Here is a 24,004-nt window from a genome sequence, read left to right as displayed (position 1 = left end):
TCCTAGTGTGCCCCTCAAAGATTTTACCCACAGTCGGTGAAATTGTGTGAATGTGTCTGGAGCGGCAAGTTTTCAACCCTCCAGCTCCACAGAGATGCCAGTGTACACATTAAGTAACTTTTCTTAAGTTCACTCTGTACAGTACTTTGAGAGATACAGTCTTATAGCAGTGTCAGTAAATTCTACTAGCTTCTGTTTAGTAGGCATAAATCTGCTGAGTTAGTTTTCCCAAGTGATCCCAGTAGTCACAGATGATTAATGTCCATAGCACAACTCAGCATACTCTTGAAAAAATTGTAATTATTTTAATATCTCTTACAGTCCACACCGAAGAGTCATAAGGGTGAGAAGAAGTAGGGGGAAATGCAAACGCATTTAGTATTGGCAGGTGGGGGCGGGGGGAGTGCTACCCACAGCTGACACAACCGGCACATTAGAGAATGAAGCCCTCACAGAACCTCATAGTAAAATCAATCAAAGTATCAGGTGAGCTCCCTAGTATGAACAGGGAAAGAGTCAGAAGGCCATCACTACCATCTTGACCACCGTATTCCCTTACTATCTCAATGTATAGTTTCCGGACGTTGTACATGCTGAAGATGAGCCCTTCCAGTATCTCTCAATCCTCCATGGAGTGCTGCACATACTTTCTTCTGTCACACCACATATTACATTTCCTTCCACAGCCCAGGTTCTTGCCACTGTGCTCATCATCGGTGTTGTGCATCTGTATGTGCGCACACCATCTGGGGATCCCCGCTACCCATTCTGTTTGTGTCCTCATCTATGGCTTTCCACCAGCCGCAACTGAGTCTCTTCATCCTTATATTCTCAGGGGCAGTGGCTTCTACACAGATGTGATTGGTGTCTGTCTCCACCAAATCTCTAGCCAAACTAACACATTTTTATCCCAGTTGTCACCTTTAGCATAACATGCTGCTCACCCTCTCCTACAGCCATTATCCTGCCAATCACTTCTACACATATACTGAATGCTGTCCTGTCCACTCCCCGCTCACTTTGATGAAGGATTGTTGGAAATGAAACCCAAGCTTTACCACAAGTGGTAGATTATGTGCTACTAGTACATTCAGAGGCATGCAGTTCCTAAGGAAAGGAGAGGGGAGGTCGGAGGTACCTGATGTACCAAGTTAAGTAATCTGATCCATCAGGAGCAAGAGCCCTCACACACCCCAAGGGGTGTCATGCTTCATCATCGGGCAGCTCCTCATTGGGCTGGTGCTGCAATGCCCAATGGGCCCTGCAGGGGGGTTCTTTGCGGGAGTTCTTTTGAAGCTGCCGACTTGAAGTGTAAGGTGCTGTGTGAAGGTGCTGCAGGTGAGTATCCTGGTGTATGGCGAATCTAAAAATAATCGAAGGTAATCCAAAGGATTAGTTTAATGTGTGAATCCCTCCATTATGGTAAAAACAAGTGGTGGCCAAAGATGGATATCATGATCCACGTTGCAGCCGCGGCCGATAGTGGGAGTACCGGCCGGGCGGTGACGTGGGGAGGGGCAGGGTGGGGGGTAGTAATGTATGGATTACGGAATTTAAACGGTAAGTAAACATAAAAATAAATAAAACTAATTTTGTTGCACATACTGCATCGCATTTGGTGATGCAGTGTGTGCAACGCAATTAGTTTTATTTATTTTTATGTTTACTTACCTTTTAAAGTCCGTAATCCATACATTACTACCCCCCACCCTGCCCCTCCCCACGTCACCGCCCAGCCGGTACTCCCACTTCCGGCCGCGGCTGCCACGTTGGCTCTAAAATCAAGTGGAGGTCAACATGTTTCTTGCCATTAGTGTGTTAAAAATTATCGCGGTAGTTCTTCAGGACCATAAAATGTGCAACCCAGACTGCTCAAGGGTAGGCCGGTCGGAAGTACAGATGTTTTCTAAATCCGTACCTTACCCCAGCTGTAATTGATATATACTATACCTTTAGACTATCAGTATGTGAACCGACTTGGAGGGAACTGAAGAAGGAAAACAATACAAAGGATAACATCAAACTGCAGCCTTTATTCAATGTATATACATTAGCATGCAGCGCGTAAGTCAGTCCAGATGCTGAGGATAATACCTCTTGAAGGTACTTGTAGTAGGCGGCGGGCCGAACAGACAACAGTTCATTCCAGTACCCCCGCATAACCCAGAAGTGAAACTACGCATTTAAAAGGTATTAAAATCCTATCAGATACTAATGCGCAGTGTAGGCACTCATTGTAGGTTGGTACCATCATCATTGAGGATCTTACAGGATGGGATACAACCCCACAGTCATTAGCGAAGTTGCGCTAATAAGCGTCGAACCACCTGGACTGAAAAAACACATAAGTAGACAAGTACGCTGTTAAACCGAATCCAGTTCTGATTTAGCCACTTCATGGGTTGACACTCCCTCTAAGACCCCTTTTCCATCTTTGATGAATCAACACTGACAATGGCTGAGATCTGTTAAATTAGTGTGTATGTCTCCCACCTGATCAATACCTGGACACTGCAGGACTCCTACATACCTACCACGACCTGATCAGTACTTAAACAGTGCAGGACTCCCACATATCCACTTTTTCCACTAGTCATTGGATCCACCTACCCTAGTGACAAACCCTTAGTTGCTCTTGGGCAGTTTGGGGACTATTTATTTGACCATCCCATCATTGGCTGACCACTGTCAGTTATACACACCCATTTCAGGAACCCCCGCATATCTTATACTCTTTCAAATTGCTCTAGTGACCCGAACTGATGAATTCCACATCAGTAACAACTATGTCCACGTATTGCCCTATCTATAATTGATTTACGTTGGATTTCACCATTAGAGTGCTTATGTGTATGCTTTAATCCGTTCCGCCCCAAGATGGCGTCGGAATCTTGACTCGCCGATAGGAAGTCTAGTGCTGTGGGCCTGCTCGTCATGACGCACGTGACAGCTGCTCTCTTTGTCTTCTCTGCTCCGTCCCATCCACACTCCAGCGGTAGTAGATCCCGGGGTAAGTGGCACTCTAGATGCGGTTACATCCTACCGCGAGTATGCACTAAAATGTAGCTTTATCCTGGGTAGATCTGGCACATGAATCCAGCTTTCTGGATTTGGTTTAACAGCATACTGGTCTGTTTATGTATTTCTTGTTTCTGACGGTTCGACGCTTAGCAGCACAACTTCGCTACCGACTGTGGGGTTGTATCCCACCCTGTAGGTGATAAGATCCCTTGCTTTCCTCAATGTTTATGGTACCAACAATGTGTCCCTACACTGCGCATTAGTATCTGATAGGATTTTAATAACTTTTAAACTTATGGTTTCACTTCTGGGTTATGGGTGGGTACCGGCACTAGATCTTGTCTGTACAGCCCGCCGCCTGAAGAGCCAACTTTACTACACGTGCCTTCATGAGATATTATCCTTAGCATGTGGATTGACTTGCACACTGCATGCTAACGTATGTACAGCGACGAAAAGCTGCCGCTTGATTTTATCCTTCGTTTTCTTTTTCTTTTTCTGCTCCCTCCAGGTCGGTTCACATACTGATTGTCTAAAGGTACGCTATAAACCAGTTACACCTTGGGTAAGGTCCAGCTTTAGAAAACATCTGTACTTCTGACCGGCCTACCCTTGATTAGTCTAGTTTGCACTGTTTACGATCTTGATGAATTACCGCAATCATTTTTGACATACTAATGCAAAGAAACATGTTGACCTACACTTGATTTTAGAGCCAACGGGGGCCATGATATCCACCTTTGACCACCACCTGTGTTTACCATAACAGAGGGATACAGAAATTAAACTAATCCTTTGCATTATCCCCAGTTATTTTTAGATTCACCATACACCAGTTTACTCACCTGCAGCACCTTCACACAGCACCTCTCACTTCATGTCAGCAGCCTCAAAAGAACTCCAGCAAAGAGCCTTCCATCGGGGCCCGATGGACATTGCAGCGCCGGCCCAATGAGGAACTGCCCAATGATGTAGCATGACACCCTCGGGGTGTGTGAAGACTCTTCCTCCTGATGGATCAGATCCCTTGACTTGATACATCAGGTATCTCCGACCTCCCCTCCCCTTTCCTTAGGAACTGCATACCTCTGAATGTACCTGTACCTCTTGGGGCTTGTGTGCTAGACCTTTATTCGCCCTGTGTCTCTTCCTTTGTATATCTAGAGTATTTGCTACAACTCAATTGAAAGATGGAGCAGTTTATGCACAAAGGAGAGAGTAAGGGGGTCATTAGGATGGCGGGCGGACTTTGTCAGCCTGCCATCCTTTCGGAGAATGGGACCGCCCGCCATTGGTGCGGGGGTCCCGTTGGTGGCATTAGGATGCGCCCGCCACACTGGCGGGCGCATCCTGCATTCTTGACATTACGGCGGGAGGTGCTCTCAGCACCGCCCTCCGCAATGCCAAGAAGGCATGTCGTGCACTTCCATGCACAACATGGCAGGTACCGCGCGGTGCCTGCCATGTTGTGCATGGAAATGCAGGGGGGTACCATAGGTACCCCATATGTTCACCTCCCACCCCCCAGAATCCCTGGGGGCCCGCTACGGGCCCCCAATGTCGAAAACCCCTGCCTTGCCACCACGGAAAGGCACAACCCGCATATATATGCTAATATGGATGGAGGTGTCTCCCAGACACCGCCACCATGTTAGCAGCTTTTCCGCCCGGTCGACTCTGAGACCGGGCAGAAATCCGGCAGGCGGTCTTTCCGTCTGTCGGGGTCCCCGCCGGCATGGTAATGTGGCGGGGGGAATCCTAAGCGGGCGGAGGTTTTAAGCGGGTGGATCGCCAACGCCATACGGGTGATGGCAATCCACCCGCTATCAAGTTCAAGTTCGAGCATTTATATAGGGCACTACTCACCCAGAGGGTCTCAAGGCGCTTGGGGAGGGGTCATTATATGTCGAATAGCCAGGTTTTGAGTTCTTTTCTGAAGGAGATGTGGTTTTGAGTAAGGCGGAGGTGAGTGGGGAGTGAGTTCCAGGTCTTGGCAGCAAGGTAGGAGAAGGATCTGCCACCCATGGTGGATTTTCGGATGCGCGGGACTGTGGCGAGGGCTTGATAGGTGTCCGGTGATGTGATCTTGGCGAGGGATGTCCAATATGAGTCTCGCTGATGAGTTTTGGATGCGTTGGAGTTTTTTCTATAATTTTGCTGTGATTCCGGCGTATAGTGTGTTACCATAATCCAGACGACTCGTGACCAGTGCGTGGGTCACAGTCTTTCTTGTTTCGAGGGGGATCCAGCGGAAGATCTTTTTGAGGATGCGAAGTACGTTGAAGCAGGAGGATGAGACTGCGTTAATTTGTCTGGACATCGAGAGAGAGGAGTCTAGGATGAAGCCAAGGTTACGTGCGTGGTCTGTGGGTGTGGGTGCTGTGCCCAGTGCGGAAGGCCACCAAGAGTCGTCCCAGGCAGAGGGTGAGGATCCTAGGATGAGCACTTCAGTTTTGTCTGAATTGAGTTTTAGGCGGCTCTGTTTCATCCATTCGGCTACTTCTTTCATGCCTTCGTGAAGATTGGTTTTGGCGGTGTTCGGGTCTTTGGTGAGGGAAAGGATTAATTGGGTGTCGTTGGCGTAAGAGATGATGTTGAGGTTGTGTTGGCGCGCGATGGATGCGAGTGGGCTCATGTAAACGTTGAAGAGGGTGGGACTGAGTGAAGACCCTTGTGGTACTCCACAGATGACTTCTGTGACTTCTGAGTTGAATGGGGGAAGTCGGACTCTTTGAGTTCTCCCGGCGAGGAACGAGATGATCCAGTCCAAGGCTTTTCCTTGTATGCCGATGTTGCTGAGGCGTTGTATAAGGGTGCTGTGGCAGACTGTGTCGAAAGCGGCGGAGAGGTCGAGTAGAATGAGGGCAGCAGTTTCTCCGTTGTCCAGTAGTGTTCGGATGTCGTCTGTCGCTGCAATGAGGGCGGTTTCGGTGCTGTGTTTGGCTCGAAATGCGGATTGAGATGGATCGAGGGAGTTGTTGGATTCAAGGAAGGCGGTGAGCTGGCTGTTGACGGCTTTCTCAATGACTTTGGCGGGGAAAGGGAGGAGGGATATGGGTCGGTAGTTTTTAAGTTCAGAGGGGTCTGCTGTGGGTTTCTTCAAGAGGGCGCTGAGTTCGGCGTGTTTCCAGCTTTCTGGAAAGGTGGCAGAGTTGAACGAGCAGTTGATGACATCACGAAGATGGGGTGCGATGATGGAGTCAGCTTTGTTGAAGATGTGGTGGGGGCAGGGGTCGGTTGGCGAGCCAGAATGGATTGAGTTCATTAGTCGGATGGTGTCTTCAGTGGTGATTGTGTTCCAGGCGCTAAGGTAGTTAGTTGGTGGAGTGGGATCTGAGGGGTGTGGGGAGGGTTGATCGTTGGGAGTGTTCTCGAAGCTGTTGTGGATGTCGGCAATTTTGTTGTAGAAGAAGGAGGATAGCGCGTCGCAGAGGTCTTGGGAGGGGGTGATGTCGTTAGATGCAGCGGTGGGGTTGGTGAATTCTTTGACGATGTTGAAAAGTTCCTTGCTGTTGTGGGTGTTGTTGTCGAGACGATCCTTGAATGCTGATTTCTTGGCGGATCGAATCAGTTGGTGGTGGTTGCGGGTGGCTGCCTTGAGGGTGGCCATGTTGTCGGTGGTTGGGTTTTTTCTCCATGTTTTCTCCAGGGTGCGGCATAGCTTCTTGGATTTTTTAAGGTCGTCATTGAACCAGGAAGCCTTTTTGCTGGCTGATTTGATCTGGTGCTTTTTCAGGGGTGCTAATTCGTCAGCACTGTGGGTGATCCATTGCTTGAGATTGGTGGCCGCTTGGTTTGGGTTCAATGAGAGGGTGGGAGGATTTTGGTTGAGTGATGAGAAGAGTTGGACAGAGGTGATTTTGTTCCAGTTTCTCCGAGGAATAGGTTGTGGGCGGTTGTGGTTCAGGGTGGTTTTGAAGCTGAAGTGAACACAGCTGTGGTCTGTCCAATGGAGAGCTGTGGTGCGATCGAAGGAAATGTGCTTGCTGGAGGTGAAGATGGGGTCGAGCGTGTGTCCGGCTACATGAGTGGGGGTGTCAACAAGTTGTTTGAGTCCGAGATTGGTCAGGGTATCCAGAAGGGTGGAGGTGTTGCTTTCGTGTTTGTTTTCAAGGTGGTAGTTGAGGTCTCCTAAAAGAATGTAGTTCTCGGAGGCGAGGGCATGTGGGCTGACGAAGTCGGTGATGTCATCGTTGAATTGAGTGCGGGTTCCTGGAGGCCTGTAGATGAGGGTGCCTCTAAGTGTGGTCCTAGGGTCGGTGTGGATCTGAAAGTGGAGATGTTCGGCGTTTGCAAGATTGTCGTCGGAGCTGGTCGTGATTTTGATGGTGTTCCTATGGATGATGGCGATGCCTCCTCCTGTTTGGTTGGAACGGTCTTTGTGGATAATCTTGTAGTCGTCCGGTATGGCTATGGCGATGTCGGGTGCTGATGATGCGTTCATCCATGTTTCTGTGAGGAAGGCGATGTCCGGTGATGCAGTATCGAGTAGGTCCCAGAGTTCGATAGCGTGTTTGTGGACCGAGCGGGTGTTAAGCAGGATGCACTTCAGGCGGTTAGAGTCGGAGCTGTGTTTGGAGGACGTGGATTTGGTGAGAGTTCTGAAGCAGTTGAACTTGCAGGAGAGGCAGGCGAATGGGCCGTGGGTACGTCCTGGGGTGGCTTCGCAGCATTGTGGTGTGCGTCCGGGGTTGAGGGCGAGGAGAGTTGCGGCATCATAAGTGAATCTGGTGGGTCGGGTGTGGCGGGGACCAGTGGGGACTGGCGCTGGGCGCGGTCCAGGCACGGACGGGCGTAGACGGGCTTACCTTTGGCGCACCTTCGGGGCGCGACCGCTGCGCGTAAACGCTGCGCGTAAAAGCATCTGTCATAAATGGATAGTGGAAGGGGAGGGGCGAGGGAGGGTCAGCAGGGAGGCGGGATCGGTCGGAGAGGACGGGCTCCGAGGCACAAACAACAAGCAAAATGGCATCCAAGTGAAATTGGCAAAAGCAAGGGGCACACCGAGTGAATAGCGATTTCAAAACACGGGAGATGAATGATAAGCACTCGACAATACTTTAACACACAAGCGCAATGCTTAGTAACAGCTAGCACAGACAACAGCTGGGCATGCGCGTGTCCGAGCAGGAAAGTGCTTAAATCGGCAAAGCGCTAATTAATAATTATTATACACACGCTTGGCCTTCTATGAATGCAGCGCAATGACAAGCAGTAGGTTATAAATAAACAAGTATCACAGGCAGAGCAGCGAGATCATCAATGATACCGCAGGAGCAGGGAGCGACCGCTTCTGAGAGCGTCAGGACGGTCACGGCGCTTCAGGGGGTGGGGGCTAGGTTATGTACTTCGTGGGAGGGAGGGTCAGCAGGGAGGCGGGATCGGTCGGAGAGGACGGGCTCCGAGGCACAAACAACAAGCAAAATGGCATCCAAGTGAAATTGGCAAAAGCAAGGGGCACACCGAGTGAATAGCGATTTCAAAACACGGGAGATGAATGATAAGCACTCGACAATACTTTAACACACAAGCGCAATGCTTAGTAGCAGCTAGCACAGACAACAGCTGGGCATGCGCGTGTCCGAGCAGGAAAGTGCTTAAATCGGCAAAGCGCTAATTAATAATTATTATACACACGCTTGGCCTTCTATGAATGCAGCGCAATTACAAGCAGTAGGTTATAAATAAACAAGTATCACAGGTAGAGCAGCGAGATCAACAACGATACCGCAGGAGCAGGGAGCAGGGAGCGACCGCTTCTGAGAGCGTCAGGACGGTCACGGCGCTTCAGGGGGTGGGGGCTAGGTTATGTACTTCGTGGGAGGGAGGGTCAGCAGGGAGGCGGGATCGGTCGGAGAGGACGGGCTCCAAGGCACAAACAACAAGCAAAATGGCATCCAAGTGAAATTGGCAAAAGCAAGGGGCACACCGAGTGAATAGCGATTTCAAAACACGGGAGATGAATGATAAGCACTCGACAATACTTTAACACACAAGCGCAATGCTTAGTAGCAGCTAGCACAGACAACAGCTGGGCATGCGCGTGTCTGAGCAGGAAAGTGCTTAAATCGGCAAAGCGCTAATTAATAATATTATACACACGCTTGGCCTTCTATGAATGCAGCGCAATGACAAGCAGTAGGTTATAAATAAACAAGTATCACAGGCAGAGCAGCGAGATCAACAACGATACCGCAGGAGCAGGGAGCAGGGAGCGACCGCTTCTGAGAGCGTCAGGACGGTCACGGCGCTTCAGGGGGTGGGGGCTAGGTTATGTACTTCGTGGGAGGGAGTGTCAGCAGGGAGGCGGGATCGGTCGGAGAGGACGGGCTCCGAGGCACAAACATCAAGCAAAATGGCATCCAAGTGAAATTGGCAAAAGCAAGGGGCACACCGAGTGAATAGCGATTTCAAAACACGGGAGATGAATGATAAGCACTCGACAATACTTTAACACACAAGCGCAATGCTTAGTAGCAGCTAGCACAGACAACAGCTGGGCATGCGCGTGTCCGAGCAGGAAAGTGCTTAAATCGGCAAAGCGCTAATTAATAATTATTATACACACGCTTGGCCTTCTATGAATGCAGCGCAATGACAAGCAGTAGGTTATAAATAAACAAGTATCACAGGCAGAGCAGCGAGATCAACAACGATACCGCAGGAGCAGGGAGCAGGGAGCGACCGCTTCTGAGAGCGTCAGGACGGTCACGGCGCTTCAGGGGGTGGGGGCTAGGTTATGTACTTCGTGGGAGGGAGGGTCAGCAGGGAGGCGGGATCGGTCGGAAAGGACGGGCTCCGAGGCACAAACAACAAGCAAAATGGCATCCAAGTGAAATTGGCAAAAGCAAGGGGCACACCGAGTGAATAGCGATTTCAAAACACGGGAGATGAATGATAAACACTCGACAATACTTTAACACACAAGCGCAATGCTTAGTAGCAGCTAGCACAGACAACAGCTGGGCATGCGCGTGTCCGAGCAGGAAAGTGCTTAAATCGGCAAAGCGCTAATTAATAATTATTATACACACGCTTGGCCTTCTATGAATGCAGCGCAATGACAAGCAGTAGGTTATAAATAAACAAGTATCACAGGCAGAGCAGCGAGATCAACAACGATACCGCAGGAGCAGGGAGCAGGGAGCGACCGCTTCTGAGAGCGTCAGGACGGTCACGGAGCTTCAGGGGGTGGGGGCTAGGTTATGTACTTCGTGGGAGGGAGGGTCAGCAGGGAGGCGGGATCGGTCGGAGAGGACGGGCTCTGAGGCACAAACAACAAGCAAAATGGCATCCAAGTGAAATTGGCAAAAGCAAGGGGCACACCGAGTGAATAGCGATTTCAAAACACGGGAGATGAATGATAAGCACTCGACAATACTTTAACACACAAGCGCAATGCTTAGTAGCAGCTAGCACAGACAACAGCTGGGCATGCGCGTGTCCGAGCAGGAAAGTGCTTAAATCGGCAAAGCGCTAATTAATAATTATTATACACACGCTTGGCCTTCTATGAATGCAGCGCAATGACAAGCAGTAGGTTATAAATAAACAAGTATCACAGGCAGAGCAGCGAGATCAACAACGATACCGCAGGAGCAGGGAGCAGGGAGCGACCGCTTCTGAGAGCGTCAGGACTATCCAAATTACCCCCTAAGTGTCAGATAAGCCCGGGCCTACTGAAGGATTGGTATGATCAGAAGGAGAAAGTGACTGGCAAGATGTTTTCCCTAAAGAGAAATTGACTGGATCCTTGACTGTTCTGAAAAAGAAAAGAAATTCAGATTCTAAGTTGATCTGAGTACTGGCTGCATCGCTTAAAAAATCTAAAGCGATTCCATCATTATATGGAGATCGAGTGACCTTCATAGTCGGTAAGAATGTGGTAAATAAATAAATAATACCTCTATTTTTTGAATGGATAAATGAATAACAGATAGCTCAATAAATAAGAGTCAAGATTCGAGGTAGTAGGAGTTTGCAGGTTTAATACAGCATAAAGGACAGGAACAGGACAACCTGCACGGGAACAGGATGGCAGCGCTGCCGGGGGCAGAATCGGGGTCGGCGTAACATTAAATAACAAGACATGATCATATATACTAAAACAGTTGCATTACAATACATATGATAGGCGGAGCAGTGGGTGTGGTCAATAGCAGTCGCGAAAGATAAGGGTGAAAGTAGGTGTAACAGAGGCGTATACATAGACATGTGATGCAAACGTAACAGAATATGTCATGAATGGGGCGGAAACATGGAGGGGGCTACCTAAGGAGCCGGGACCTCTAACCTGGTGGTGCGCGCAAACTTGGCAATGACGTGTTACTAGAAGAAGCTGGGGGCTATGAACTCTGTGCTAGGAGCAGAGACTGAAGTCTGGAGAGTCAGGGCGACATGTACCTAAGCAGTATCTAGTATCTGATGTTTAGAGAACATGTTGATAGAATCCAAAAGTTATCGGAGTAAAGGCTAACGGACTCTAAGACTGGAGCATGCATTATTCTACATGTAGTGCGTGATGAAGAATATTAAATGAGCATTAAATGCAGTATTTCTCTAACGTGGAGCCGTAAAGGCTAGACAATGACGGAAACTATTGATGCGATTCAGTAGCTTTAGGAATGCAGAGAAGGAGGACTGAACTGATAGCTGGAATCATAACATACTCTTGGCAGACTCAGAGGCAGAGCCAGGCTGAGCCGGGCACTGCGTGGCAGGAAGTAAGTGAAGGGTCGAGGATACAGGTGGGGGCTGTATCGCTCCTCAGCGAGGCTTCAGGAGACAGGAGCTGAATCTGGTGTCCGGGCCCTTTTGAGGCCTAGAAACGGGGACTTTACAATGGAATAACGTGCACACTGAGAAACGTGGCAACGTAGCTTTACATAGGCCTGATATTCGTAGCTTTCACGAGAACTGAAAATAGACATACTAGAGATGGACACAACTAAAATTGCGTCTTTAATCGAACATGGGGAATACATATGCATATTTAATCATGCACACATAACATATGATGGAGGACGCGTAGGGACACAGAACATGGCAAAATTTACTTTTCCACATTCCCTCCTTGTCACTACGTTTCCATCAGGAAACATCAATATTCATGATACCATCTATCATTTCATACAGTATCATTTGCTCGTCTCGAATTTTCTGGGAACGGGTTTTAGAACGGGACTTGGGACTAGGAATACAAGAGGTAGCACAAATGCCGCAAATCGCAGGGCCACATTGTATACAGAGGCAGCAGCTGAATATGATCGCTACTGCAATACCTAGAAAGGACAAGACTTTCCATCCCCAAGCGGAAATTATATTCCAGAACCAACTGGACCATGTCCAGGTGCCTGGATCTTGGTGTAACAGATGGGCAATTTTATGGAGTCTGGTTATAGCTGAATAAACAGACGGTGCGTTATTTGGAATGAAAATGCAGCAACTAGATCCGATGACTCTACAGGCCCCGCCCCTATCGGCCAATATGACGTCAAGGACGAGACGATTCTGTAAAACGACAAATCTCATAGCAGATTGCTCTTCGGTTAAGTTACCTAGAGCAGAGGCAGTCTCATTTACTACAGCTTCAAGGGTTCTGGTTAACCTACGGATTAGCTTACTATTCTGGATAGGTCCTATAAAGAAGAAGAAACCTCTATTGAAATCTGTATACTGTTCTAGAGCAGTTTCAGTATAATCGACAATGGGGGACTCCCTTCTATGCCTAATGTGTACTAGATGTGTGTTTCTATGATAATCAGATGGGGCTAGGAAAACTGGTGGCAGTAGGAAGGCAATGTAACAGGTTCCCTCCCAATCGAGGGGCAGACGAACATATGCAGTTTGACCACAAATAAAATAAGAATGACATGAAGCTTTGAAAATAGATTTCCCACTGTCACTATATTTAACAATAGTAGTACAATCGCTATGTCCTACATGTACGGAACCATTATTTCTAACACATAATTCGCCTTTGACTGGTAGTACTGAAATAGTAGGTAAGTCTGGAGTGGAATCAGACTGAACATTCAGGACCATGAAATTCGAAGAATAATTACCTAAATTGTAAACTTCATTCTCTAGATCTAACCCTGTTCTGTGGGGAAGACCTTGCTTGTCTGGGAAACATGTACTGTTAAGAAAAGACATATCTGTTGAAGATGACGTTAACGTGGACCATGCTCCACACGAACCATTATGTGAAAATGGATAAGGAAAGAGTGGCAGAACTCCCTTTGGGGTCTGGAAAGGGGGGAGTCGACCACACACCCAACAATTAGTGGCATTGCTGGTCTGGTGTGAATAATGTAACATGCGGATGAAAGAATTGTTACGCATAGCGAGGCGGTAGGAGAGTTCATGAGGAGGCAGATCACTAAACGTGTGCTCTACTGTAGCATTGGAAGACTTATTTACATGAGAAACTGGAAAATACAGGTAAAGTGCATAACTGGTGCAGGAAATCATAATACTGAGAAATAATATGAAACATAGAAAAACGATACATCGGATTGAGTTTTGACTAACTCTCTCACTATGGGGGTCTATTTTATACATGTCAGAAACCGGTCTAACCGTTTCACCTAGGGGAGGACTTAGACAATCAAACTGGCTGACTTATTTTACTAGACCTTAATTTCTTCTTATACTCCTGTTGCGGAGTTTTCTCTAACAGGGAGGGTGCAGTATCATTGTCTTTTGCGGGACAGTCCTTAAGAATAGTACTTTGGCAGTCCTTTGAATCCTGGGAAATGTTCTTTGAGACTGGCTTCAATCCATAAAATTTTTTAATATGCGAAAGATGCACCCAGCCTTTGCGTCCTTCCAGCTTCACGGCTGTACGGGTGGCGAGGAGGACCTGTCGGGGCTCCTTCCAGCGAGGCTCCAGCGGACTTGAACGGTCGAAATTTCGCACTAGGACCATGGATCCGGGAACGATTTCATGCGGTGCCACCTCGGTATTGTCTGGAAATGCGGCAGCAACCTGTGAACGACAAGAGTTGAGGGCAGACATCAAGGAAGCTAGGTAATCTGTCAGCATATTACTTGAAACATCGGTAATACTTCGGGGTCTAGGAGTACCCCACATGTTAGGGGGGCGGCCGAATACGACCTCGTACGGGGACAGACCTGATCTGGAATGTGCGACCATGCGCATATAGAACAGGGCGACCGGCAGAGCTACTAGCCAGTCCACACCTTTCTCTTGACAAACTTTTGCAATTCGAATTTTCAGGGTCTGATTATGTCTCTCTACGAGACCGGCTGCTTCTGGATGGCGTACACAATGAAACTTCCACTGGTACCCTAACAAAAGGGACACATGCTTCATGAGTTCAGATGAGAATGGCTGGCCGTTGTCAGAATATACGACCCTAGGGAGTCCGTAACGGGGGAAGAATTCACGAACCAACTGCTTGGCAGTGGTCGCGGCTGTGTAATCTGGGACTGGATATGCTTCTGTCCACCTGGACAAAGCGCATACAACTACAAGGACATACTTGAAACCTCGACATCGCTCCATCTGAATGTAATCCATCTGGAGGACTTCAAAAGGGTGGTCAGGGGGCTGGAATCCACCTTGTTCCACCGGGACACTTTTACCTGGATTAAACTGGCAACATATCATACAGGTACGGACTTTCTGCTTGGCTGCAGCTCGTAAATGCTTGTTGAACCAAATATTCTGGATACTGTCTAACATAGCTTTTTCTCCTAAATGTGCTGGACTATGTGCGGTATTGATAATGACTTGAACCATAGAGTCGGGGAGAAACCATGTGGTTCTACCCTTCGTTAACCATCCCTGATCTGTCTGGACCCCTCCTTGTTCGGACCATTTCTTGATTTCATCGGGAGTAGCATGTAACTGGATATCTATGACATCTTGAGTAGGGTCTTTAACTGTCATACATGTAGTCAGATCTGGAGTATGTGTCTGTGTCGGTTTAACTGGAATGTCAGGAGTCTGAGCTGTAAGCTTGGCTGTGCGATCTGCTAGATCATTACCCTGGGAAATAATGTCAGTAACTTTCGTATGTGCTTTGCACTTCATGATAGCAATGGATGTCGGTAAATGTATTGCATCTAACAGAGCCTGAATGAGGAGACCATGCTGAATCTTGGTTCCATGAGAAGTCATGAAACCTCTCTCCTGCCAGAGCACTCCAAAGTCGTGTACGACTCCAAATGCGTAGCGTGAATCTGTGTAAACATTAACTTTCAGGTACTTGGCGTGTATGCAGGCTTGAGTCAGAGCAACTAGCTCTGCTGCTTGAGCAGACAGGGTGTCAATACGGTGTGTTTCAATAACTTCAGTGTCAGTAGTCACTGCATACGCAGCTACTAGTTCTCCTGTACTAGTTCTCATGCATGAACCATCCACATAAAGCGTCAGGTCGGGATCTGGTAATGGAATATCTGTCAGATCTTGTCTTGGCTTTGTCATGATGTTAACTACTTCCACACAGTCGTGTGTGGCAGAATTCGAAGTAACTGATGGTAACAATGTAGCAGGATTTAAAACGTTGCAGCGTCTGATTTCTATGTGTGGCTGGAACAGTGTCAATTCATAACCTGTTAAACGTGCAATTGTCAAGTGCTGAGTTTGTGTTCGATTTAAAAGAACTTCCACGGAGTGTGGAACTTGTACTGTCAGGGAGTGTCCTAATACTATGGAATCACTTTGTCTGATAGCTAGTGCTGTGGCTGCAACTGACTTGAGGCACGCAGGCAGAGCCTGGGCTACAGGATCTAATGTGCTCGAAAAATAAGCACAGGGCTTGTACTGTCCTGCTTGATCTTGTGTGAGGACAGATAACGCTGTACCTTCGCGTTCTGTGACGAAAAGTGTAAAAGGCTTACTGTAGTTCGGTGTTGCTAGAACTGGAGCTTGACATAGGGCTTTCTTTAACTCATTGAAACTAAGTGTATGTTCAGATGTCCAAGGGAGGACAGTCAATACGGCTGCCTCCTGTGTCGTTAACTGTATCAGTGGTTTGGCTAGGAATGCATACTGAGGAATCCATTGTCTGCAATAAGAAGTAAGGCCAATAAAAGCACGTACCTCCTTCTGGGTCTTGGGCTGAGGAAGACTCGCTATTAACTGGATTCGGTCTGGTGTCAACTGCCTACCCCTCTTGGACAGTAAGTGTCCTAAGTAGACCACTTGCTGGACACAGAATTGAAGCTTCGAAGGGGACACCTTGTGTCCCATCTCGGCTAGGAAATACAAGACTGTAAGTGATGCTCGCTCGCAAGCACGTTCAGAACGGGCTGTGATCAGTAGATCATCGACATACTGGAGCAGGGCAGTGTCAGTTGGCATGTGAATGTTGTCTAGTTGCCTCTTGAGTGCTTGACTGTAAATACTAGGACTTTCTGTGAAACCTTGAGGAGCTCGTGTGAACATATAGCTCCTTCCTTTTAAACAAAATCCGAAAAGAAACTGGCTGTCTGGATGAATGGGGACACTGAAAAACGCGTTCTTGAGATCTATGACTGAAAAAAATGAAGCTTCGGAATCAATGGCTGTCAATAGGGAAGAGATATCTGGGACAACTGGATACTGGGGAATAATACATTTATTAAGTTCTCGGAGATCAATCACTAATCGATATACTGGAGGTGCATTCGGATCAGTACGTTTCATGACTGGAATGATCGGAGAATTACATACATTGGAGTCAGTTTCTACAACTACTCCTTGAGCCATGAGCTCGTCAATAATTTTGGATAAGGCTGCTACAGCCTCAGGTGGCAATCTGTACTGTCTGATTCGTGGTAACACTACACCTGGCTTGAGAGTCACACGATGGGGTGTGATTTGCATAAAGCCAACATCAGTTGGACCTTGCGCCCATAGATGCTGCGGAACATTAGACAATCTTGGATCAAAATCTCGTAATACATAGTGACCCTTGAAGTCACGTAGGAACAATCGTATTCCCTCTGGGGAACAGCATATAACTGCACCTAACTCTTTCAGTGTCTTAATGCCTAATAGGTTTTCTGGACATGACTTAGTAAGTAACAGATCAGTAGTGCGGGACAATGGACCTACTTCTAGAGTAACTGGCTTTGATATTTCATTTACGATAGGTCTTCCTGAAAATCCAAGGGAAACATTTCTAGAGCCTGAGAGCGGAGCCCCTGGAACTTCGGCGTGACTGATGGTGGTCCTACTTGCCCCTGTATCAATCAGAAACTTTCTGTCTTTCCCTAATACTTGACTATGAACATAGGGACCCTCTTGATCTACAGGTATCTCGATGAGAGGCAAGCCTACCTCCCTCTCTAGGCTGTTTCATGAATACGGTTGATACTCTGGATACTCGGACTGAGCATACTGGTACATCTGCTGTGTAACATGCTGTGTTGCAGCAATAGGCTGCGGTGCTGTAACTGTCTGTGGTGCATTCTGTGACTGAGGAGTCTGTGTAACTTGTTCTTGTCTCGGCGGACGTGGTCTTTCTTTAGTCTTACCGGTAGCTATGTTGTGTTTCAGAACTGCACACTCGTTTATAAAATGACCTGGCTGTTTACAATAATTGCAGTTCCCTTTAACGGGAGCTGCAGGATGACTGGCTTGATTTGTACCCCTCTTCTGACTGTCTTGAGGAACAGATTGTGCAACTAGTACTTTCATTTTCGTGTCTTTCATACGTTTCCTTTCATGTTCTTGCTCTTCTCTGATTCTATTCTGGTGATATTGGAGCATCTGTAACATCTGGGACGGGGTATTAGCTTGCCAGGTACTTTCGACTTTCAAAACTCGGTTTTTAATTTGTGGACTTGAATTCTCGACTAATTTAGTAACAAAAAGATGAGGGTATGACTCACTACTTGTCTTGAGGCCACTGTTTATGGTAAAACATTTCTCAAATCTGGAATAATAATCACTAATATCTTCGTCTTGTTTCTGTTTACAGGCTGAGATTGCATCCCAGTCTTCCTTTCTAGTTGTCAATAATCTGGGTAAAACTTGTATTAACAATTCTGGTAATTCTTTACATTTATCTCCAAGACCGGTACCTGGTACTCGTGCCTTATCTTCGGCTTCTAGAACTGCCCAATCGATCTTTTTCTCTCCCACCTCCCATTCTTTTTCTTTGAGTTTCTCATATACCCCTGCGGGCAACAGGACTTTTAACATTTTAATAACGTCTGGATACGTGTATTCTCCCATACGGAGCATGTCTTTTAATTCTCGGTGGAACCCTGCTGGATCTTTATCATGACAGGGAATTAACTTCTTCATCTCTAAGAGTTCCATCTTTGTGATCGGGGTGTAAACAAACACTCGTTGCATTTCACCACCCTCTGTCTTAACTGGATGCACTTCTCGTAACGCATTCTGTCTGTCTATGTAAAAGGGTTTACTTTCTGGGGGTGAGACATGAACAAAATGCGGGTTCAAAAACATACTATATTTGTGGCGCTGTTCTAGAATGACACTAATTAAATCGGTACCTAAACCTTTCCATCTATACTGGAGTAACTCGTTCAGGACATCGTGTAACGGACCTGGATCAGAATGTTGACCCTCATACAATGTAATGAGGTGCTGGATCATATACATACCCGCCAGTCGTTGCTCGGCTGGGGGAAATTTCAGGAACATTTGTGCCACTATTTCGTCTGGAAAAGTGGTAGAATCAGTAATCCATTGGACTGCTGATCGGACTAGTTCTTGTTCATGCATGGTACTTAACTCGCTATAACCGATTCGTGATTTCAGAATGTGATCGGTAGCTTGAAATACTTGTTCTAGAGAACCTTGTTCTGGTGCTGGATGATGAAAAATTGACTTGTGTTCTAGGCGCAAATGGCGATCTGGAAATCTAGATTTTCCTACATACGCTATTCTGTCGGGATTCTCGTCCTCTACCTCTTCTGTAGAAGAGTCATTTTCTTTCTCGCTTACTTGTGCTTCTTTACGTTGTTCGTGTATCCTTATTATTTCCTTACGGATCTTCTTGTACATACTCTCTATACTACTGATAGTCTTGTGCTTACCCTCGGCTATATTATCACTCCACCTTGTCAGGACTTTCATTTCGGCTCGATCTTTGGTCGGATAATCTTGTTCCCTTATTAGACAATTAATCAGAAACTTTAATATCATGAGCTGGACTTCAACTTTTCTTTGGCACATGACGTCACTAATACTTTCTGGATCATCCCCTGTACGGATGAAACGATATATTCTGTCTAGATCTTCTTTCATATCTGGTAGGGTGACTAGATACTCGGTCACCTTTCTCACACGTAATGAATATAAAACCATACTATCCTCGCCTGGGACTGGATCATAGCCACATTCGGTAAGGGCTTTTCTTATTTCTGCAACAGACTGATACCTGGGCGTACGCTGTGACGCTTGTGCATGTAATTCGGCTAACGTTAAACGCTTGTGTGGCGGCGGGGTTCCTGGAGTACCTCCCCCTGCGGCCCCTAAACTAGAGTCGTCTACTGATGCTCTTCGTCCTGGCAGAGTGGGAAATGGAAATGCAGGCTGGACTTGTATGGCGAGTTGGACCGGGGGTACCGTAACAGGTACTCCGGTGTCTGGAGGAGCGGGAAGTGCCTGATTTACAGGGACTGGCGGAGCAGGAACAGGATTTGCATATTCCGGGACGGTGTCGTCCAAATAGGACGAAATGAAAATATCAGCTGCGGTCGGTTTGTGACGTAGCTTGGTCGGAACTAGTGGTGGCGGGAAATTACTGGATGCCTCTGGGGTCGCTTTTGGCAAGCCCTCGGCAAGAAGAGGATACATACCCTTAACAAGAGCATGCCTCTGTCTGTCTGACTGTTCGGTTTTAACTCGTTCACCTATCTCGATTAGTTCCCTTTCCTGGGCTCGTTCCAAGGATTCTCTACTTAATTCTGACTTTCTGATTTCTTTTTCGGTTCTTTTATGAGATTCTTTGCGCCATAACTCGATGGCATCTTTCTGTGACTGTCTGGCTTTCTTTTTCCATAATGCTTCTTCTACTCTCATGATGCACTCGGCATCCCATGTGCCTGATACAGGCCATCTATACTTTTCTTCTAACTGTTTGGTATACTCTACCCATAAATCTAGATATAGTATGGCACTTATGCCATGCTTCTGATACATAAAATGACCTGGACTGTCCCTAGGCGGGACAGGAACTGCTGCTTCTAGCAGACCTTTTCTGGTTTTTAACTGACGCAGTTTTGAAAAGAGCGGCATGACTGATCTATAACCTGGACACAACACAATACACAATAAACACGATAATTACTTCGCACTCATACCACGACATTAAAATACATGAATAACATTCAGAATAACAGTTCGAACAGAATACTACCTGGAATACGGAAAACAGAATACATGAATTTTCTCGAGAACAGAACTGACTAGAACAGAAACTAGATGCACTGCTGAAACAGTACGAAACTTACCGGTCTCATACAGAGACACGTCAGGACCCGCATCCACCGAAGTGGACACTTCGTTTGTGGGTCTGTGTACCACCAACCCACGGACCAGAGTCAATTAGATTGACCCTGTCTAGATACTACCCCAGCAACGGTACTCACCGGGCAGCAAGAACGGAAGGCCTCGGACGGGACTGGACTGCTTCGACGCCGGACGGACGAACTTCGGACTTCTGTTACGGGTGGGCCTCCGGATACCTCGGACCTTGGACTCTCGGCTTGGGCTCTGGTCGGGACTCGCCGCGTTCCTCCACCGCCTCGTCTGGATGCTGGACCGCCACCTCCGTCTCCTCCGTGGGCCTGAGGGATACTTGAAGCAGAAATATCTGCACGTGGCCGGTATGGTTCCGTCACGGCTGCAGAGGGTCAGGGGGCCGGCGTGGCTTCACCGGCGCGTGGGGAAAGGGCAAGTCCCTATTCGGGCGCCATTATGTGGTAAATAAATAAATAATACCTCTATTTTTTGAATGGATAAATGAATAACAGATAGCTCAATAAATAAGAGTCAAGATTCGAGGTAGTAGGAGTTTGCAGGTTTAATACAGCATAAAGGACAGGAACAGGACAACCTGCACGGGAACAGGATGGCAGCGCTGCCGGGGGCAGAATCGGGGTCGGCGTAACATTAAATAACAAGACATGATCATATATACTAAAACAGTTGCATTACAATACATATGATAGGCGGAGCAGTGGGTGTGGTCAATAGCAGTCGCGAAAGATAAGGGTGAAAGTAGGTGTAACAGAGGCGTATACATAGACATGTGATGCAAACGTAACAGAATATGTCATGAATGGGGCGGAAACATGGAGGGGGCTACCTAAGGAGCCGGGACCTCTAACCTGGTGGTGCGCGCAAACTTGGCAATGACGTGTTACTAGAAGAAGCTGGGGGCTATGAACTCTGTGCTAGGAGCAGAGACTGAAGTCTGGAGAGTCAGGGCGACATGTACCTAAGCAGTATCTAGTATCTGATGTTTAGAGAACATGTTGATAGAATCCAAAAGTTATCGGAGTAAAGGCTAACGGACTCTAAGACTGGAGCATGCATTATTCTACATGTAGTGCGTGATGAAGAATATTAAATGAGCATTAAATGCAGTATTTCTCTAACGTGGAGCCGTAAAGGCTAGACAATGACGGAAACTATTGATGCGATTCAGTAGCTTTAGGAATGCAGAGAAGGAGGACTGAACTGATAACTGGAATCATAACATACTCTTGGCAGACTCAGAGGCAGAGCCAGGCTGAGCCGGGCACTGCGAGGCAGGAAGTAAGTGAAGGGTCGAGGATACAGGTGGGGGCTGTATCGCTCCTCAGCGAGGCTTCAGGAGACAGGAGCTGAATCTGGTGTCCGGGCCCTTTTGAGGCCTAGAAACGGGGACTTTACAATGGAATAACGTGCACACTGAGAAACGTGGCAACGTAGCTTTACATAGGCCTGATATTCGTAGCTTTCACGAGAACTGAAAATAGACATACTAGAGATGGACACAACTAAAATTGCGTCTTTAATCGAACATGGGGAATACATATGCATATTTAATCATGCACACATAACATATGATGGAGGACGCGTAGGGACACAGAACATGGCAAAATTTACTTTTCCACAAGAAAGAGGAGGAGTGCTGTGACCCCCTCGCTGGCTTACTTTGGAGAGACCCGAAATGTGGATCCATGGAAGGAACTTTCACAATCTGAAGCCTACAAAGCAAGAAGAGTTAAGGGCTGTCCTGAGAAAACTCTCAGCCTGTTTTCCCTGACTGTCTGGGTTGATCCTGGTGTGTAGACACAACATTGAATACTGGAAACACTCTGTTAAGTTCAGGCCTGTATCAGAGCAGAAGTGGCCATGATACTGGACCTCAATGTCAGTGAAAAGCCATGAAGTTCACAGGCAAGTCCAGTGTTGGTGGCGCCTAAGCAAAGCACCACAAACTTGATCTTTTGTGTATATTTTCTGCCTCAGTGAGGACACCAAGACTGATGCTCCCCTGATAGTTTATGCAGATGCGCTTGTGGGCATGGTAGGTTTGTTTAGCACCTTTGATCTGACCAGTGGCTATTTGCAGATTACTTTTACCCTGATGAAAATACAGACATTTCCATTGGAGCCCCAGTGGTACTCAGCCAGTTCTGGGTCACACGCTTGGGCTGAAGAATGCCCCTACCACCCTTCAACAGTCAAAGAATTACGTACTTAGACAACAAAATGGTCTTCTAACTCTGTATGGAAGGACCCCTGGAGCCCTTGAGGAAAGGACTGCAGGCCTCATACTTTGTTTTATGATTTTGTGGGATCAGGTATTTAAAGTGTGGCAAATGCCACTAAAAACTCCAGCTGCCACCAGAGTTGGAAATCTTTAAACGCCGGGTTGTTTGCAATATAGAAAGATGTGCACCTCTGCTTTATCCCTTGCATTGGCATAGTGCAATCTAGCAATGGGTAGAAGGCGGCTTCAAAAATATATATTAATATGGAATATTTGGATACACTGCTGCTACCAGCTACCCATTGGCAAGTCTCACCTTGGCTTCCTGCTCCTGACACCTCTGCTGGAGATGGGAACTGTTGTGAACTAGATGGGAAATGTCAACACGAGTTCTTAGCAACGCATTTGCAGACTGTTTGCTGGTGCTCAAATATTTTAGTATATATGTGAAACACAGGCACTTAAACATGGTTTTATTTCGCTTCCCTTTAGGTAATGATCTGCTCTTGTATGATGTACCCAGTGCTAAAGAGTGTGAGCCTCCAGGTGCACTCTGCATTGACTGGAAGCTACATCTCTGGGAGACATTCTGTCTCATTCATCAACTGCCCTAATGAGGAAATAGCAAAGGATATTGCAAGGTACAGTACCCGTTTCATGGACAGCATGCCTTTTGAATAATTAAAGCAGCACTTGACATGAAATACTGGATTTCATATTTTATTTACAGGCTTTGTTCTGGCTTTCTTGCCTGCACAGCTCACTCCTGACAGCGGAGCCTTTATTTATGTTTATTGCCTGGTGTGGTATAACAAATGTTGGTGCTACCTGGAACATTCCGGGTAAAATTCCAGAAGGTGAGAAGTGTTGCAAACTGTACGTGCCATCAATTGATGGAATGAAAACCCTATACTGAGATAGAGTTAAGATATATACATCCTTGAAACACAACAACCAAAAATGCAAAGGCAAAACGGAGTAAAAACTGATTTAAAATAATGTATCAAAAAAGTAAATACGATGTAGAAGGGGAAAAATAATTATAAGAGAAGTATAATCATTAACCCCAGGAGTAAGTTATTCGCTAAACCCCTAGTTATGGTTACAGTACAGTTCAGGATGTTCCGTCCGGCAGAGCAGATAACTACCGCTGTTTTTGTTGCATCTCCCATATCTTACACTGTTTCAGTGCACTCGAAGTACCTATAATGCCCCATGGTGTGATATCAAAAATATGCACATAAATAATTTTGTAGAGAAGTATTTTGGAAACCATAGTACCCAGAGAC

At 46.9% G+C, this 24,004-nt stretch overlaps 1 protein-coding gene across 1 annotated transcript in view; it reads left to right on the top strand.

The window, feature by feature from the left end:
• Positions 1-24,004, top strand: part of LOC144754260 (protein CutA homolog) — a 286,931-nt gene that overhangs the window by 51,991 nt on the left and 210,936 nt on the right. Inside the window, exon 2 of the mRNA XM_078641880.1 lies at positions 23,208-23,356. Within this exon, the coding sequence (XP_078498006.1) occupies positions 23,208-23,356 (149 nt within the window). The remainder of the gene's footprint in view (positions 1-23,207; positions 23,357-24,004) is intronic.

This window comes from Lissotriton helveticus, chromosome 5_1 (assembly GCF_964261635.1).
Source record: "Lissotriton helveticus chromosome 5_1, aLisHel1.1, whole genome shotgun sequence".
Classification (NCBI taxonomy): Eukaryota; Metazoa; Chordata; class Amphibia; order Caudata; family Salamandridae; genus Lissotriton; species Lissotriton helveticus.
Note: the sequence above shows the minus strand (reverse complement) of the source record. Positions and strands in the feature narration are given on the sequence as shown.